At 39.7% G+C, this 20,834-nt stretch overlaps 1 protein-coding gene across 8 annotated transcripts in view; it reads right to left on the bottom strand.

Annotated features, from left to right (window-relative positions):
* The window catches only part of esrrga (estrogen-related receptor gamma a), a 241,379-nt gene extending 222,405 nt beyond the window's left edge, over positions 1-18,974 (bottom strand). The window contains exon 1 of one of the 8 annotated variants that reach the window (XM_072580775.1): positions 18,850-18,974. Coding sequence is in view for 1 of the 8 variants with exons in the window: in XM_072580778.1 (XP_072436879.1) it covers positions 18,850-18,851 (2 nt within the window). In the remaining 7 variants the exon portion in view is untranslated. Of the gene's footprint in view, positions 1-7,133; positions 7,208-15,274; positions 15,293-16,796; positions 16,921-18,849 lie in introns of those variants that run through there. The other 7 variants (XM_072580778.1, XM_072580772.1, XM_072580776.1 and 4 more) reach the window with 7 other exon arrangements.
* Between the last annotated feature and the right edge of the window lie 1,860 nt (positions 18,975-20,834).

The following is a 20,834-nucleotide window of genomic DNA, read 5'->3' as shown; positions in this document are numbered from 1 at the left end:
CCACAACTAAGTAATGGCAGGGTGAGTTTTGCAGAGTGGGGATTATGGGAAGAGGGGTGTGGATGTATCTGTAGCAAGAAGAGGGTGTGGTTCTCAGTGGATTTCCCACTTTGAGATGACATGTCCCTTTATCAGGCACTGAGTACCTTTCAACACAAGGCTAGCCCAACCCTACTCTAAGAAACAAGTACACTGCAGAGTTTTACCTGGTGGCATGCTACATGTCAGCCTGCCTACCCACCACTGAGTTAATACCTGCAACAAACTGATGAGATTCTTAAATGGTCATTTAAGAACCTCATCAGTCTAACCAGGGGACATTTCTACCCCTGATTTAATTCTGGTGGTGATGGGGTTAAAGCATGTGACCATTCCATCTAACTGAATATCCTTCCAAACCCCTAACATACCATGAGAGAGGCCGTAAAATTTCACCCTATGAACCTTTGCTTTCACCAAATCTCTCAACATAAGACTTTGTTGATCCATCAGAGGAAGAAAAGACGAACAAGGGAAATCAAACTAAACACAACTGGTGGCTGGTTACAAACCCACTACAACCCTAGCTGCCTAAACATTTGATCAGGAAATAATGCATGATGCAGGGGGAGAAGGATAAAGAAGGAAGTCATTTCAAGATGCGATAACAAAATTAATTGAAATCTAGTATATGCAATATCAACCAAAGAAAATGCATTGCCAGTTTAATAATAAATAAGTTTGACTGAAGTTTCCAGTTCAGAAGCCTTGCTACTCCAAAAGCAGCACCCTCACACGCCATTTTTAACCACTATTACAACACGATGTTCAGCCAAATCAATTGGACAAATATGAGTTGATAAAAAATTATGTTGTGCATCTGAATTCAAAATAATATGGGCCAAGTTAGTTTATTTAATAGATGGTTGAACATCTATATTGGAACTGATGTCATCCTCTCTTGCAGGTCCCCACTGATCTCGGTAGCGGAGGTGCAGCTGAATTTCCCGGAATGAACTCAGCGGAAAAGGGGCAGTACCACCCTTGGATTGACCCCCAACCCCAATACAAATTAACTGCAATCACCAACTCAACGGGCGAGCATAATCAAACCAGCGCCTCAGTCCTTCATCAAACCACTTTGCCCACCATAGCATCCCAAACTGTTCATCAAGGTTGCATCAAGCATTCTTTTATATGTTACACATTAAAGAAAGTAATGACTGGCAGGCAGGATTAAGATGGTAATTAAATTGTGCAGGGGGGGAAGAGGGGGCTGTGGGAGGGGGAATCTGCGAATGTTCGGAAGCCACTTAGTACCTTCAATTTATGACATCATCAGAGCCACTCAATTGAATTACTGCCTTGTAATTCACTGCCAGCCATCTATTATCCTATATTAATGCCCTTAAGGGTAATTTGAATACTCTGATGGAATATTTATCAAGACCTGGGGCTTGATTCTAATCATGGCACAAGTAAAAAGATTGGGTGCATCTCATTAAAGTCTATCCAATATAAATTAGCTGTACGTAGATTAGTAAGCAATTTGTATCTCTATACATCTGACTTTGACTCATGTAGCTGCAAAACACATACAAAATGTGGGGAGTAACTCCAACTACACTGTTATTACACAACTGTGTTTTTGTTTTGCTTTTGCTGAAGACAATAACATGGGTTTATCACAAGGGAAAAATCAAAATATATATTGTATAAACATTTTCAGTACAGACTAAAGCATAGCTTTCGAGAAGAAATAAATGCACTGAAACTGTCTTTGGATTTCAGTAAAAACTTCATTTTTTCAAAGCTCTCCCAGTGCAAATTGTGTAACCTGCTCCGTTACAACACAACATGATTTTCAGCCAAAATACAACACATGCAAATTTTTCTTATTGAGGTAGTTTTTCAGCTTTCAGAATGCAAAATTCCTAATTTTGTAACCGTGCAGAATTTAAGAAGCTGCAACACTGTCTGATATGAGCAGAGATTGATTCAGCTCACATCTATAAATACCACAGAACAGAACATGGTTCATCCTTAGCTTGTTGAAGTACTTGTCCAGAAAAATTCATGAAATATTTTAAATGGGGGAAAATAAAGGAATTCGGTAAACATTCCCTTACAAAAAAATCATAAACCAAATTCCAAGTCAGATAATACGATTTTTATGTGCAACTGATTTGTACTCAGAAACAGAACCTGCAGTTCAGTGACAAGTGGCCACTTAAATAACATTCTGGGACTGGACAAGTAAATCGGTGACTTCAGGCAGAACTGACTGGAAACCATATGAGAATTTGCATCTGTAGGGTTTATGTATGCCCATCTATTTTTAAGATTAAATTAGAATTGTACATAAAATATGCACAAATATTTTGCTTCCATCTCAAGGAGGGAGATCTATGACCTAGCATTCAACATGATTAGAAATTAGACCTGGTAAAAACAATGACTGCAGATGCTGGAAACCAGATTCTGGATTAGTGGTGCTGGAAGAGCACAGCAGACCAGCCTGCCCTCTTCTTGAACTTCTAAAGCAATGGGTTGGTATATTAGTGATACAAAAAAGAGCTTGGTATAGGGCAGTGATTTAAATATTGGTGTCACAAGATAAAGTACCCTTTCAACATTGTTGTATTTACATTTTTGTGCCATTCAGCTTAATTCTGGCACATGAAAACCACATTTACAGATTATTCAAAATGTCCCCCAAGCACCTAAAATAAATAAAACCACATAAGGCACCAGTGTAAAAAATGCTAGATATAGAACTGAATAAAATGCTAGTTTAAAAATACTTTTAAATTCTTTATTCATTCAAAACATGAAGCGGGTTTAATGATATGTTAATACAAATAAACATGGCAACCTGAAACCTATGTAAATATTGCTTTGAGTGGGCATTTGGAGGCAGAATGGACATTGCTGTCAGAATGCTGGCTAATCACTTGCCTACAAGGTAGACCTCAAACAACTGGATCTCATCAATTATGATAGGCACATTGCCAACAAAAGTCACATTATTAATGGGAATCTTGCCAGATGGGGGCGCCTGTTTTGCACATTCCCGATGCTATTTGAAGGCAAGCTGAACCTCGTAATTGGGAGGTGCACTCTGGATGCAGGCAACTCTCTGTGGGCAATGCCAGGTTGAGGAAAAGCCACTAGGCCCTGCTCCGTTTTTCATTCAGACCCCTATTTTGAGGTCTTGGCAGAAACTGTCAGCTAAAGGTGAGGCCTCTTCAATCCACTGGGCAACTGCTGAGCTAGCTGCAAGGGCTCAAGTGGGAAAAGGTGGCATTGTGCAAAGAATATGACAAAGACCTGCCCCATGGCAAAGTGTGGATCTTCGGTAGATCTAAACGACGTGGGCTATGCTGAGATGCAGAGCAAAGTCAGACGAAAACTCCAGCAATGCCCATCTTGACATCTGGAGCATCTCACACCACCTTTTATGCTTTTCACAAGTAGGCATGGGAGTTTCTTGCTAGGCAGCACAAGTTGCCAATTAATGCTTGGTAAATACATTTTTAACAGCACAACTTGCTTCAATAATATTCAGCTTTGCTATCTTGGCAAATGAGCCAACAGGTTAAAGGAGAGAAAAAGATAGACACCAGACTGGGTACCTGGTGGATATAGTTCACCATTTTTTTCATATGACCGCTATGTTGGACAATGGACAGCAACATTTCAGACCATGCCCCATGGGCACCAGCCACATACACTCCACATCTGAGATGTGCCACCCTCTAAGAACCTTCACGGCACATTTACGATCCAATACATAATGTTTCTACACATCGAAGCTACATTATAATAATGCTGCTGCAAGGACACTACGCACTCAAAGATTCTCACACAGCCCAGGGGCTGGACCAGGATGCACCTCTGGGTTCTTCATTTGCAGTCATAGTTAGCGTTCCCTCTAAGCCTAACTGTATAGTCATATCATTCCTGTCTTGCATTGCCATGCTTTTTTGCGTGAAGCCACTCAACCAGAGATACGAAGCTCATATTAATTGGTTCTTGTGCTTGCTATTTAGCTCAGACACAGAGCCAAAAGCTTGTCATGGGTGTCAACAGTCCTCGGTTAGTTCAAGAGGGATAGCCTTCATACAGGGTATCCTGGCATAGTAAGTCAAGGGCAACCTCCAACACCAATCCAGCAGCCTAGAAATAGTCAATCAGTCAGCCACTCAGCGTAGTCAGATTAAGGATGTTCTCCACATACGGGCTGAGAAGCAGAATGAGAGACATACCATCACCCATCTTGTCTCTGTCTGCCCCTTTCAGGACTGTTCTACACCTGGAATGAGACAGACAAATCTTACAGTTGATTAAAATAACTGGCACAGCTGTTTCTTTTGGTGCAGGTGAGGAGGTGCCATGAACAAGTGAGCTGGTAGCACAGAGTTACAGCAGTCAGGAGTTGGGGTGGGTGACAGTGTGAGAGATGTTGTAATATGTAGAGAGGTAGAGAATATGTCTTGGTGGGAAGTGGGTGCAGTAGTAGGAATGGATTGAGTGTGAAGTATCGGAGAGCAGGTAGCAGTACTTCCTCTGGCAGAATAGTGAAGGTAATTGCAGTGTTGAGCATTCCTCCAGGAAGCTAAGAATGCGTTAACCTGGGTGGCAATCTCAGACCAGGCACGCATAGTCTAGTATCCTGACTTCCACTCCCCTGATCATGGGGCACCTCTGCACCAGCCCATCCAAAGGATCTCCATGTCCCTGCCTGCACTGTGGGGCAATGGTTTCCCCCTGTCTGCCACATTCAGAGTGAACATTAGGAAATATTAGGAATGCAGGGCAGTTCTGGATTGACAGGGGCGTGTCTATCTGCATAACGCACTTTTAAAGATGGCATGGAAGCAAGGAATATTGGTGAATTCTGTGATATCACTGGGTGGCAAACTGTTCTGGAAACAGTGCATGCTAAGATGGGGCTGGAATTGGATGTGAGAAACATCAGGGGCTGTGGTTTTAGTTAATGTGTCGTATTTGATAAAATATACCGAGAAAGCTCACTAGGCCTTGCAGTGAAAAACCCTCCAAAAAACACTATAGAACACAGATTTAGCCAAAAAAAAAAGGTAGGATTCAGCTAAGGAGGCTTGCCCTAGTTCTCCTTGTCCATGAACTTCTGCCTGCATCTAATCAATGATCAGCCTAGCACCATCTATTACCACAGTTCTCACCATCCATCCCTCAATTGTTATTACTCTCCTACAATTGCTGCACATGCTTTATTCTGCTGTTGTCAGTTCTACTGCAATGCAGTGGAGCTGCCACTACACAATTGTTTCTTTTACCTTGACACATCTCTGCCATCTTGTACATACAAATATATATTCTACCCTGACTTGCACATCCTCAAAGCTTCTCATTGTTCTAACATGACACACTTTCTTCTTTGAATCCATGTGCTTGTCCCCACTTGAAGAGCAGATTATGGGCATCATAGGAAGAGGGCATCTTAGAAGCTTGACCTCTAGTGATGCTGAAGGACTTTCAGCCATCACTCTGTCCTTCTCTTCTCATTTAAATCCCACCTCATTACTTGGTGCATGAGAGATTGCAACTTCTTTTCAAAAGCCATGCAACTGTCCTTGCTTATCCCTGTCAATAAATGTAACTTTTCTCCCTTTCATATATTTCAGATCTTAGCGATACATATATCTTTCAGGGGAAAGAATAACAGGCTGGCAGCATACCAGAACAGGAAACATAACAGCCATTGTATGGCTGAAGTACCAGCTCAAACCCTGTCACTGTGCATTTTTAAGGAGTGTTCGCATTTGAAGATTCGTCCAGCGAGGGTATGTAGGAGCAAGGGCAGAGGGACAGAATGCAGAGTATGTTATCAGCTCTATGATCATTGCAGGATACCCACACAGATGGATTAGTTGATAACAGCTCTGATTCATTCGAGAGAAGCACAAATATTTACCATTTTGATTTTGGCTGAGCTATTTTCCAGCTTGCAAAGATCAAAAGTGAGCATGAGTAGAATCTCAGACAATCTCACAGCAGACGTATGGATCTCTCTTGGTGTGCAGAGCAAAGAAAGGTCAATGATGAGGGCATTTTCTAGTTCCCGTGTCACTCTATTTCCAGTACTGACAACCAGGGGAATCAGATCACCCTGGCCAAAGCAACTCCCCCAACAGTTGGTAATGAGCTCAACATTCAGAGTCTCTTGAGTGCGCTCACCACAGCCATCTCAAGTGCTAGCGGCAATAACATTCCATGTTCCAAGCTCTAGTCACTCAGATACAACATTCCAGGAGTACGAGAATTGGTCATGTGCCACCAACATAAGGCAAGCACGATGGATTGCACATAGCTGATTTACAGTAAGACAGGAATCAAGTAAATATTTGTCAAATCAAAAAAGAAGTGTGATAAAATTAAATAATTGTTTTAGGTATAACTGATTGTCTTCATAATCGTGTGGACGCAGTTTGCAGACTGAGAGCTGTAATATGGTGGATCTGAGGACTGAATCAAATGGATGAAGAAACTTTTAGTGTTACTAATTAAGAGAATCATGTCTGTGTAGCAACTCTCATAGCTTACTGTCGGGCCACGTTCACCTTCTTTCTTCAGTTCCTTCTTCATCTTCCTGTTCCACTTCTTCCTCCTCAGGAATCTTCAAAGTAATTTCCCTTTTAATAGCTTGATTGAGAAGCACAAAGCATTTAAGAAACTGGAGACACACTCAAGACTGGCCTGATGAACCTCTAACAATTTGTCAAGAATGTGAAATTGTTGCTTCAGGATACCAATGGGTTGCTTGATGACAACACATGATGATGAATGTCTATCATTATTTCTGAGCTCTATGTTTATGTCAGGGTTACTGAAAGGATGCATAAGCTAGATATGGAGATTTAACATTAGATTGTATGAAAGTACAATGTCATTGTAGTTATGTATCTGGATTCATAATCCAAAAATATAAATTCAAATCTGACCATAACATCTCTAAATGAAGTTAAATAAACCTGGAATAAATAGCTAATATCAGTGATCATGACCATGAACATACTACATTGTTTCAAAAGCTAATGTTCTTTAGGGAAGGAGATTTGTCGTCCTTTTTCATTCTGGTCCAGAACCACAGCAATGTAGTTGGCTCTTACCTGCTCTCTGAAGTAGCACAGCAAGCCACTGATTGAATTCAAGAAACAGCTTCACCTCCAACTTCTTTCCTTGACTCGCAGCCCTGCTCCACACCAATGCCAGGTGCTACAGAGAGGACATGGAGAACAGGCACAGTATGAAAGTATTCTGACCGTAGCCGGGATACCAGACACAAGCCTCATGTGGTCACAAACAAGCTCCACACTGAGCGAACTGAAGCTTTTTCTGTTCAAAAATAAATCTGCTTCAAGAAGGAGAGCATGCAGGGCTACATGCATGTGGGTGACAATGCCCTCCATCCGTGGGAATGTAAAAATGTGAAAAAATCCAATGCTCTTACTTTCCAAATAGCAGACTCTGCACACACAGTATGTCAGTTATGTGCCACATCACATGCACACAGCAAACTAACTGATGTTGCTGTTGTCCTCACAAGCACTTTGATAGAAGCCAGAAACATAAATATTCAGAGCTACCCTGACAGTCACTGGACAGTGCATGCTCAGTGTGAGGGCCCAATAGGTGACAATGACCTATGAATGTTTCCCTGTGGAAAAATAGCCATGTCACGAATAAATGTCATGGTTTTCCTCTGCACAGTATTTTAAACTGTTTAAAGTAGCTGAAAAAAGAAGCTTTGCTGTCGCGTATTTGTATGTCTCCCTTTTTAGGTTCAGAGGATGACAGCACTAGAGCAGACATTAAGCCACTTACTGAACTGCAATGCACAATGAATTTTTCCTTGATCCCAAAGCAATCAACTGCTTTTGTTCCCTTGGAACAGTGCATATTCTGACTGCCCACTGCCCAGTAAATGGCCAAGCATGACAGAGCATTTAAAGAGGGTTAAACAGGTACCAGCATGACAAAAACCAGAATTAGTTAGTGTAGATGGCAAACTCAGCAATTTAACATTCACATTTCCTGCCAAATGTTTCAAATGAAACAGGCTACTGTGAAGTCAAGTTTGCAGTAATTCCATTCTACAAGCAGAAATTATTCTTCTAACATCATTTGGATGCTTGAAGCAAATCTATGTATTTGGCTTTTGTCAACGTTTGTAATTTATCTAAGCTTAGAATTTGCTTTTACAAACAGTGTCACTAGATGTGGCACACTTTAGCCATTCAAAAATATCTGTATTTGGGATTGGTAAGATATTTAATAACTCAATAAATATAGGATTTATTTTTCTGAAAATTGTTTTTGCACAATGTATAAAATAGTTTAAAATAGTTCTCTGATAATTTTTAGCTTCATAACATTATACAGATTGCTACCTTAACTATTAACTGTTCTCAAAATATCAGTATTCAAAGAATCTATATAAGTGGCCATGTTTATAAATTGTGAACTTAGTTGTGCAGGCCACACTTCACCCTCTTAACTAACAGTGAGCACAAGTCAGTACACGTAATACAGTATTTACAGGGACCCACATCATGCATATTCCAGACACTTAAATTCACTATTATGCTGATTGGATTAAAACAACTTGCAACAGTTTGCGTTGAGTCAGATTTTGCTGAATGGATTCTACCAACCTTCCAAATCCAAAATTTCAAAATACCAGAGAACTTTTCTTTACACAGTGCAGCCAATGCTAAAGACAATATCAGTTTTTTCAATTTCAGAGAAAGTGGACAATGCCAGCAGTAGTAGGGAAGAAGTGGAAGTCGTGATTGAGGTGTGGACAGCAGAGAGACAGAGGTACTTGGGATTGTTCAGCAAGTGCTGTCCAATTGTGGAATCAGATGTAATTGCAGATGTTTCCTTTGGAATTTGCAAATGCAAGCTTGATGAGTACAATCTATACTGTTCCTATAATGAGCTACCAAGGGAACATGTTGTTTAATTTGATAAGCCAATCACTGGGATATGCATCTTACCTACATGGCATTGCACTGGCACAGAAACCTAAACTTGACATTGCTCTTGTGTGTAGGCAAAATGTCTTTATGGACAGGATGCTACCCTTTTTTAAACTACATGGGAACTTAAGAAGCCTATAGTTCCTTGTTGATTTACTGATGGGAATACCTCAGCCAGAGTCAACTTGTCAACAAATCCATATTTTGTCTCTTGTCATGTGAATTGTTCTGATCATTTGAAATTTGGCATAATTGTATTTGTTGCAATGAACACAAAGACAAAATACTTTACTATGTTACTATATCTCTCTTTCCATACCTATAAGACGATCTTAACCATGATCTTGGGTTCATGTCAGTTAAATGTGACCACCCCCAACAATGTTCAGTATCTGTAAAGTCTTCCTTACTGTTCTGTTTTGAGACCATGACCTTGAAAAATTGTTATGATCTCTCTATCTTAATTAGTTTGTACAGTTTTTGATTACTTATTACTTTGGTTAGACCCTCAGCAGGCAAATCTTCTACCGATCGTATTATTCCAGTCAGATAAAAAAACAAAAGAACTGCGGATGCTATAAATTGGGAGCAAGGGTAGCAGTTGCTGTGGGTGTTCAGAGGGTCTGGTGGCATCTGTGAAGAAAAATCAGAGTTAACATTTTGGAACCTGTGACCCATCCTCTGGTTTTTCTTCACACATGCTGGCAGACCTGTTGGGCTTTTCCAGCAGTTTCCATTTGTGTTCCATGTTATTCCAGTCATTTGGTTTGTCTCCAGCACCATCACGTTTTTAATTTTTTGTAATTAACTCTCTGCCTCATTTAATCAGATTTTAGGTCATCCCTTCAGTTGTTACTCAGCTATTGATACTTTTCTTACACTGTCTAACATTCTTATTTTTTGACACACCACTCACATCATTTGTATGATCTTTTGATCTCTCTGCCCTTGATTTCTCAGCCTGTAAATTCTGTATCTGTGTGTTTCCCTCTCACTTCACCTGATGCTCTGAAATCTTGTGATTTCAAATAAACTTGTTGGACTATAACCTGGTGTTGTGTGATTTCTGACTCTTTCCAGCAATATTCAAACTGAGTTATGTACTTCAAATGTCATAATATGCATGTAGGTTTCACTACATTAAAAAAGTGTAGCCTTGACAAGATGACTAGAAAATAACAGCTGAGATTGAACAGGAAAGCTGCTTTACTATGCAGTGTAGGGCATAAACTTAAAGTTGTGGTTCTCCATGTGGCACGATCCCACCATCAGCTGAAGTGTCTGAATAAACATTACACTAAGACAAGATACACAAGACAGAAACAGAAAAAGAAAGCTGGAAATCAAAGTTCATGCAAACTTCGTGCAAATTTTGCTCATTTACTTTTGCTAGGAGTGACATTAATTCATTCTTTGTTTAGCACTATAGACAAATGACAGTTATGATTCATCTGTTCTCTTCAAGTAGAAGAATTATGTGCCATGGAGAGAATGCGCTTAAGAATAAAAAGAGCAGAAAAGTATTTGAGAAATCGCTTAAATTCCGCAGAAGAAAAGGTCAGCATCTTCAACTTCTAAAGTAACCAAATGCACTTTCTCAATAATGTTGTACATGCTGTAGTATTTCCCGTAACACAATTGGTTAAAGTATAGCTTAGGAAGACTGCCTAAATATATTGCTTTCTTTGCCAGCAATAACCTGGGTGACACGCATATACTGAGCAAAACGAAATAAGCAGGGCAACTGCCAAAAATGTATCAGAAAAGGTCAGAGAAACTAAAACCTATCTGGAAACAACGCACAAACCCAGAGATATGCATCTTAAATCATGCTAAATTACATGCTTCATGCTGGTGACTCGGTCATGGGAAATTATCAAGCTACGTGATGTCTCATTTGTTTTTAAACAGATCATGGTAAATTACTGAAGGGAAATTCAAATATTTTCTTTTTATCTAAGCATTGTTCTATGCTATTTTTGTTTAAATACTTCTGGAAAAGTGATCTACATGTCACTTTTTTTATGTAATTGTGTTACATAAGTAAACCATAAAGCAATATGCAATGCATTCATTGCAGTCTGATTTGGATTACTATAAATATGTTTGCCCTTTACACTGAGCCTGCCTGAGGGATTAGTAAACCCCCAAAAGTTCAGTTGAATATTATCCGAATGTACATCTCTGCTTGAATAAAGTAGCTATGCAGCCTGCAGTGTAATGTGATTGCTTCTGCCGCATTGATAATTTTTCCAAATATTAATTTCTTATTCTAAGATTCTAAATCTGACAGAGACTGGTTGGGCTAAATGGCCTGTTTCCATGTCGTAACTTCTATTTACTTTGATGGATTGTAACTACTATGTATCAAATTTTAGTTTCCATAGAGTCACTCCTGTTGAGCCTAATTTAGCAATACTGACACTAAAACATCAATGACCTGATTTCTGAAATGGCATATCTTTTCTTTGTCTATTGATTTAAAATATTTAAGATTAATTTTCACTAAATTAGCATCCACACAAGCTCTATTTAAGAAAACAAATATAAACTTGCAACAGGTCACTGAATGAATGTAGACTGCTGAGATTTTTTCCCCCCAATATTACCGTCGCTGCGTACTCACACCTCATACAAAATCACAACTTGAATACTGATGGCATAATATTCACTACTGGTCTGAAATCACCTTGTTTCTATTAACTACAAGCTATGTCTGTTTACCAGTTATTTGTATTTAAGTGACAACAGTGTTACAAAGAACTTGCACCTGCAAGTTTTACTCTTTAATCCTAAATCCAACATCTCGTCTATCATTTTTAATTGAGGCAAGCAGCAAAACATAATCAGTACCTCTCCTTAGACTACCTAACATGACAGTGAAGGACCAGTCACCGACTGCCCATTTTCATTCCAATTCCCATCTGATGCGACCCAGGGGTAAAACTCACTGTCCATGCAGAGTCCCAAGTATCAACATCCTTTTAAATTGGAATTCAGCAGTAGTCTCTTGTGACAGATTGTTGCACTTCAGAAAAGCAAACACTAAGCTAATATACACCTTCAGTAATTAGTGAAACAAATGCAATTTCAAACATTCACCACAAATGTAACCAACGCACACAGCGTTCTTACTTCAGTGAGATTTCCGTATATAACTGCACCAATATACCAACTAGTTTTCAAGAAAAATAATTCAAAGTTCATTTGCCATTTCTAACAATGTAGTATAAAGTTTTGCATAGTCCCTACTATGTTTAGGGAGAATACTGTAGTATCAACTAATGCTGCCATTGAGGGTCAAGACCCATTACAGATGATTGAGCATGACAGGAGATTAAGAACATGATCTTTTTGCTTCTTGGGCATGAATTTGAAATAAGTCCAAAGAGGTGAGGCAGATGACCTGCTTAATAACTCGGAAAAGCCCCAAGTGAAATGGATTTGAACTGTCGCAAATATGAGTCAAACACAAAACTATCTATAATGTGGCATTGAATTTTCCATCCACTCAAAGGCAAAAGAACGCCTGATATGAGAAATGGAGATGTTGAGTCTGCGCAAAAAGCACACATTCTTCCAAATCCAAAATAAAGAATATGCCATTCCGCATATCATTCCAACTTGATCTAATTGTGATTTACTGAAAATTGAGGGATGCAGAATAATGAAGGTCATAACTGACTCATCTGCTTATACAGGCTTCCTTCTGACAGTTATGAAAAGCCCTGACATTGGAATTGTTGCTCAATTAGTTAATTCCACATTCTACTAAAAAAAGAACTATAAAGTATCAAACAACCTTCCATGAGAGAACAAAGCCGAGCACATGGGAACTGGAATATAAAGTGCAGTACACCTTTTTAGTTTCTGGACTGTTTGTTTTTCTTCATGGAAGAATGGGACAGTGTTATGGAACCCTTCTTATCATGGACTTCATTATCTAGGAATCCAGCACCAAAACAGATCAATATAGCATGTTATTATGTCAATTTTCAGAGTTGCTGACATTTAACCAAAGCTCACATCCATAAAAAAAGTAAAGTTAGTACTGTGATGCTAAGCACAAATAAATATTTCAGAACCCATCTTTGTAAAAACTACAACTAGGAATAACAGAAGTTGAGACAGCAGCCAATACAGTAATTATACATTTGCTTTCTTGAGGCAACTGATAAAAATCCATCAAGATCTTTGTCATCCTACAAAATCAGGAACACTTGCTCTCAATGCACAACTTAGAGACAGCCATTTTAATTGCTAGATTGTACTGCGGTGTACAGTCTAACAACTATGGTATAATACTTAGGACACATACTTTTCAGTCAAACAAAATGCAGCAGCAATAAAATTATAAAATTATATCACAACAACAAAAATGTTATTTTTGTTATTTTTTATCTCTTTGTGGCATTTTAAAATCAATTTGTCCCAATGTGTATGTCATTTGTATGTTTTTCTCTAAAATGTTGTTCAACGATTGAAAGATCCCAAGCATCAAACTCCAAACCGTGACCCCAAAAGAAAAACCAGAACGTTCTGTAGAGTCACGGAATGTGAATCTTAAAAACAATGCATTGACCCCAGTTTGTAGCCTCACATTTAATCATGAACCAAAAATTTAACTAGAGCATCTGACCATAAAACCAAAGATAACAATTCAAACCCTTAAAATCTAACCTGAGTTACAACTCAATTACTTCAAAAAGCCTGAGGCAAACATGTTCAGTCTAATGAAGTCAAGATTTCCCAGCTGCTAGGGTGGAGTATAGGGGGAGAAACATTAGAAATGCATTACCTGATAAGTGAATGCAAAACACGCACCACCAATCGGTGCAATTTGTAAGCAATTTTATTTTTCCAAATAAAACAATATCCCTTGAAAATCCATCCTGGTTACAAAGTATCTTCATTTGCAAATGGATTTACTTCACCTGGCAGGCATCAGCTTAGCTGCCAAGTAAGCAAAGTGTCCTCTAGCCTTCAACAGATAATGCACACCATTGTCTAAACTTCATGTCAAACCATCTAATCCAGTTGCTAAATTAAGGGACATCAAATGGTTTTCCATGTTCAATTATTCATCACCTATATGTATGTTTAAAATTCCGAACACTTGTTTTTCAAAAAAGCGTGAAGTACACCTAACATGCCCAACAAATATTTTGCACACCTTACAAAATGTCATATCATAAGCTTAATGGTGGTACTAATGAATAGTGACATCAGTATTCATGCAAATAGTCTTAATAAGATATAGAAATCAGAAAATTGAGAAGTTAAGGAATTAATGAGTTTATATTTTCATCTGCTACATGGTCACATTATCAAAAATTGATATCTACTCTGCAACCAAGATCACACTTCTAATACTTGAATTTTCTAAACCCATGTACGTTTTGAATGACATTTTGTGTGATTTATTTTGAGAGTGGCATTTTATGCAGGAAACACTGTGATAGGTTACTTGCGTGTTATAATTTTGAATTAATATTAGTTTTGAATTTGCACAATATATCTAATACCACAACAGTTACCGTGTTACAATAAATAGTTCAAACATTATTTTATACCCAACAGTGTTTTGACTGTTCTGGGTCTTTTCCATTGGAAGGTTCACAAAAATGAATTCAATAGATTTTGTTCTAAGCTCTGGAAGCTATGGTTACCATTTCACAATCACTAGTTAAACCAAGTGCAGATTTTGGATCCAAAGCAAGAATTACTCAGAAAGCACAACGGATCTACCAACCTGTGTTGCCAAGGAGAGGGCATTCGATCAGCTGACTGCTGGCATTGTATGTTATTAATTATAGGCCAAGCTTAAGATTTGTACTGAGATATGTTGCCAGTGTTTTAACCCTCTATATAGACACTATTCCAAACATTGACTAATAGGAATATAACATGGTAACTAGGTTAACCAAGTAGATGCTCCACTAATAAGTAAAAGCAATGAGGTGATCATTAAACATGCCATGGTAATACCATCAACTCTATTTCAATTAAACAAGTAGGTAGAATGAATATGCAGATCAATGTGTGCTAATTGTCTTATTATTCTCACACATGTAAAGAATACACAAAAATAGTTATAAAACGATTTAAGTAAATAACACTGTAACAATTTCCCTGACAACATTAACTTCTATTCCCACAAACAGAAGATGGTCCCGACCTATGTTGTTACATGAGATGACAGTAAGGAGAAATATATATGATTGAAAGACTATTTTTGTCTATTTGAAGTGTTCTACCGTGAAACTTACCAGTGCTGGATCGTCTCAGTGACGGGATTAACAGCGAGAGTGCTGGCTGGCAATACCTTTGAATCAAAGAGCAATTAAGCTAACCCTAACCAAAATATTCCTGCAACTTGCTTAGAGTTTTAACACACTTTTAAAAAGCATACAGGACATACATATATGAAAAGGCGAAAATGAGGAACAAGACGGGTCTCAAATGGCGAAGAAGGATCTTGATTTTAAATAGGGTAGAAGTACCACCAGTAGGATAACGTGGGTAAGCCAGAGTCCTTGATTTGCAGGATCTGACTGTCAGAGGCTCTGCGTCACTATAAACACTAAAAAGCAATGATATCAAATTTCAAGAGTGCCAGTACAGAGGGTTTAAGTGGAGGGCGAGTTCAACAACTTGCATGTGATCGTACCAAATCAAGAAACTTATTTCAACGTAAACAAGAAACTTGACCGTTTTTGAAATGTGTGTATTGTTTTAACTTATAGCTTTAACATTGCATCACACAGGTTGATGGGCCTGCACCCCAGATATGTATTCCTCAAAGGTGTGTTAATAAATAATTAAACAATCTGGCAATGGCATGCATCGCCTGCAATTATTGCAGCAGTTCAGTCTGGGTGAAATCTACAATCAATCTTCTACGTGGACACTGCATTAGGAGCTTGCATTGTGTATTGTCTGGTGCAACGTCCTGGGAAGCAATGGGCCTCCAGTATAACAGGAGCGTATACTCCTCACTGACAACAACTTGGCTAAATCCACTCGCAATCTGCACTGGTGTGGGTCTTGCTACAGCTTACAAGTTACACATTGCCGGTTTAGGGCCGCACGTTAACCTGCGCGGTTGAATTTCCTTCGGCTGCCGCCGCTTCACTGCCACTAAATCTCTTGGATTACAGCAGGATATCGTGTTGTTTCTCGCTGAGGTACTGCGGCAGCCGGCCCAGCATTCAATGTGACTTTCTCCCTCTCATACAGACTCTCTCTCTCTCGCAAACACACACACACAGGCACATACACTTGTCTTTCTTTTTTTTTCAGTGCACATCTTCCTGACACACCACGTATATATCCTTCTCTCTCTCTCTCTCTCTCACACACACACACACACAAACTGTATATGGTCAGGAACTAACGATCTTCAGCACGTAACGTGCTTCCTACCACCAACCCCATGTGGTCACAACAAAACTGAACCAAGCAAGCAAAAAAAATGCAACTGACGCGCCAGGATCTCCAGGCCTACAGTAGATCAGCTGTCAAACCTATCATCTATTTCCAGGACAAGACCTGCAAATGATCATTCTACATCATCGCCTCCCCCCTCCCCCTTGTTGCAGCGACCGAGGCTGCTCTCGGAAAGAATAGCAGGAACTTTAAAAGCTGAGGTCGCTGTACAGTTGCAACCTTCTGCAAGGGTAACCCTCAGCTCAATATCAGCCGCTTCACAGGCGCTTTAATAAAATCGCAATCGGAGACTGTCAGAAAAAGCTGCACGTTTTAGCAAATATGTGATTGATTTACGATTACCTTGGACAACCTCCCTATCAGATCGAGAGCTGCTGCCGGGGGTTATGTGGTAGTTTAAAGTAAATGGAAGCCGGCTACTTTCGCTTTAATGTCCACGGGGTTCGGAAGCGCTGCAAACCCTCTTTACAACACACACGCCTCCCTTTCCTGGGAACCGGTAACTCTCGGAGTCTAAAGGGGGGGGGGGAGGGGGGGGTGCTGTGAAACTGAGGGCGGGGGCCGGCGGCTCTCAGTTTTCCGGCCAGCGGGGGTCGGGATTTCGGCGGGGCCTCGGCGCCTGTGTCATTTAAAGCGGTGATATTGTGCTTTGTGGGTGGAAAGAGCGGTGTAGCAGGGCGGCCATGTGATCGTCACACACCCGCTCGGCAATGCGCCCGTCCGTACTCAGCGTGACCCAGAGCGTCATCCCCGGCTTGTTTTATCAATGACAAGTTGCAACAGACGGGACCAAATTCACAATCTCCCGGCACTGGCGGTGCTCCAGGGGTGATAACAAAACGTGCACTTGCAGCGTTTTTTTTCTCCGTCTTTATTTTTATAAACAACAACAAAAAAAGAAACCATGATTAATCCAGAAGCGGTTCGCCGATCAAAATGTCAATTTATTTTTAGGTTTCTTAAAAAAACAAACAAAAAATACAACTCACCTACATATTGGTTGACAGAATTCTCACTTCATCTGGTATCTAATGTCCAGGTACACTGGCAGCTTGTTTTTTTTGTTTTGACGAAGGACAAATCCCGATGTTGCGATTGAGCGTGTGTTGTGTGTGTGTGTGTTTAAACCGGGAATGCTATTGCGTGAACAATGATAGATGCTGAGTATCAGAAAGCTGATCTTAGGAAGAAAGGGATGTTATCAAAATGATCTTAGAAGGGCGTCAATCCGTCATGCGTTATTTAGCAGAGCTATCCCTCTTATCAGTGACTTATCAGCGATGGTGTGGTTCAGTTTACTCTCATGCCCATGTTTATATTGTATTAACCAGGACCGGCGCATCCGAAATAGCGGCAAACGCCGGTTAAAGTAGCCCACGGGAGCAGTCCGTGTGATCACTGAAGTCGCGTCTAAAACTAAGTTTGAACGCGTTAGATATTGTTTTGTGCGGTCCGGGTAAGAGTAGTTTGTGACCTGGCTTTGAGTAGTTTTCAAACCAGTTACCGTTTTAACTTTCCGGGGTAGCAATCATTCCCCAAAAAAAAGCAAATCACCGTAAAAAAGACGGAGACAGTCAGACATCGCGACCATTAGTTACTGGTCTCGAACTTGTCACATTGCTCGCTTTGGAACTCCGAACTTTGGAAATAATTGAGGGACTCAATTTAGAATTTGGAGATGTTTGTTGGACGAGACGGGTAATGAAACACGTGAATTGAATTCACTTTTGCAGTTTACAAATGCGAGAACAGTGGTTGCAGACTGCGTTGAAGCAGCAAGAAACGTCTTACATTGCTGTTCGATAGTCCCTCAGTAGCATAAGTTGAATTCCTGCAGTTGATTTAGTACATCGAAAACAGCTTTACAGAATAGATAGATTTGTTTGTCACGTAGCAATCTGGAACCACTGTCTGTGCACACTGTCTGTCCACTGTGATGGCGACAAATATTTAATTTATAAAACTGCAAATTCCCATCCCAATCTATTTCTTTGCAAATTTCATTCTGGAGGATGGCTTCTCTCATAATACTCACAACAGTTTTACGGCCTTCACTGAACGAGGAATAAAAAAAATGAATATTGAATAATTCCACTGCAATTTCACAAAACAACAACCTTCATCATATCCCATCTAGAGAGCACGGCGGAAAGTACAGAGACATTTAACATGCCTTCCATCTATAAAAGATGCATTATCTTGCTTCCTCCAAGTGAAAAATTGCTAGGTGACACATTTATCAAAGCAGTAAGACACAGGAATAGATTCGCTACATATTGAGCTTTAAGGCGCATCTTCAAAAATGCAAGAAAATAGCTATACCATACACATATTGTGAAAGGCATATGGAACAATGTGATATTTGGAGCCCAGATATAATGATTTAGGTACTCACATGGTTAGTGGCTGCAGTGAGATTGAGTTAATCACAGCTTGGGACCTTCCTCCTGGACTCAGCAATAGCAAATGGCCAAATAGCTGCACTCAACCTGACCACTTAACAACTTCAGGACAGACAGAGAGGGGGAGATCACTATTACCATCCCATGTTCTGTAGCCTATAAATAGCCAACTTTTTGATTGATACAAGGAACAAATGAGAGAAGAATGCGTAATTTTGCGCATGAGCCCCCCCCCCCCCCCTCCCCAAGTAGAAGAGAGAGAATGTGCGAAGATAGATAGGAGTGTGTGTGTGTTGGGGGGTGGGGGTGAGGGAAGAGAAAGCGGGAGAGAGAGCCCCAGGCAGATCCACGCAGCAAACCTGTAGGGCGAAGGATTTGCTATTTATCTCAGAGCGCCAGCCCGTTACACCTGAGGAGAGAGTATCCCCAACTGTAATGATAGGAAATTTGACAGAAATCTGTGCATGTTTTCAGCATTTAAAACTTACGGTAGGAACGTGCACATTGCTATCTTTTGATCTGTTAGAAAGAGAAAAAAAATCCATCTCCCGTTTTGGGATAGGTGTTGTTATCAAGAGAAAAATGACTGATTCCGGTATCTTTTCTCTGTGTCTTCTTTTGCAAGATTAAGGCTTAAGAGCAATTGCCTATTTCGTATTACAATACCGCAGCTCATTTATTTAAATAGTTTAAATGTCTGTTACCCATAGTACTAATTAATTTTACTTTGAAATAAACGTCTTGCGCCTTATTGGTCTTTTGCGGATTAGTTTGACTCATTTTCTTGTGCATATTGCTCTAACTGTTTAGATTATGTGATGTTCGGCGGTCTGCCTTGCGTACGACTATCATGAATTAGCGATGTGATTTGAATGCTGGAGTTAGGAAAAGGCAAATTCTGGTGTTCTGGCGCACTGCTCTGCGCTCTCGCCGACATTTAATCGGCCTCTCTGTTTTACACATATACTGTGCGTTTTTGTTTTTATTTTAATGTTGCTTGTGGCATCAATGCTACATTCCAAAGACGACTTGCAGATTCACATGAAGCATCCGCCTGTTTCTATATGGAGAATTACAGGTTATTTCCTTCCTCTTTCGACTCAAAAAGCTTTCCAGGCGTTTTAAAGGGGTGATGTGACTGGAAATCAGCCTTTGATTTATGCCCATCAGTCTGTTTCTGCAGTGCATACATTTCCAATCTCATGCCCCATAAAATAATAACAAAGGATCTGCATTAATCCGTCTGCAAGGCTGGCTTTGAAAACTCATGTATATGACTTAAAAGTTGAAGACCAATTTATCAACTTCCCACTCTCCCCTTGAACATTCTAATCCCTACTAACTTTTAAATATTTTGCTTACGAGAAGCCTCACCTTTACCTGAATGGGATAATTATGAATCAAATCAATAATTCCATTTGCAAACGTTACCCGTTCCGTCCTGTCCGAAGACCAATCTCTGTTATAGCAGACTTTACAATTTATATTTTAACACTAATAATACGCTCCGGAAAATCATAACACTGGTAGTTATTTTAAAATAGCTTTTTTTTAAGTATCCTCGGCACGTTCGCGTGGTTTACAAAATTGCGATTAATTCTATGCCACATAAAGGGAACTATGTAACTTATTGTAAGTGAATCAGTTGGGTCAACTTCAATTTTGAAAACATGTTTTCTCTTCAAATCTGAGGATATAAATGCTACCTATTTGCAGATGGCTTTTGATTTTACAAGCCCCCCCAGAAACGTTAGCCTGTGTTATTCCATAGACCCCTAGCCCCCACCAACGCGCACAGTCTGGTGCCACATCCAGTAAGGATAATATCAAAACAAATAAGGAATTTCCTGCAAACCTGCAGTTTCCTATCCGAGAAACAATAAGTAAAAAGGTTCACATGCGTGGAGGAATTCAGACAATTTTAGTCAAATATTTGGTCAAGTTAACATTATTAAGTTCCATTCATTGTAACACATGT

Source organism: Chiloscyllium punctatum, chromosome 11 (genome assembly GCF_047496795.1).
Source record: "Chiloscyllium punctatum isolate Juve2018m chromosome 11, sChiPun1.3, whole genome shotgun sequence".
Taxonomy (NCBI): domain Eukaryota; kingdom Metazoa; phylum Chordata; class Chondrichthyes; order Orectolobiformes; family Hemiscylliidae; genus Chiloscyllium; species Chiloscyllium punctatum.
Note: the sequence above shows the minus strand (reverse complement) of the source record. Positions and strands in the feature narration are given on the sequence as shown.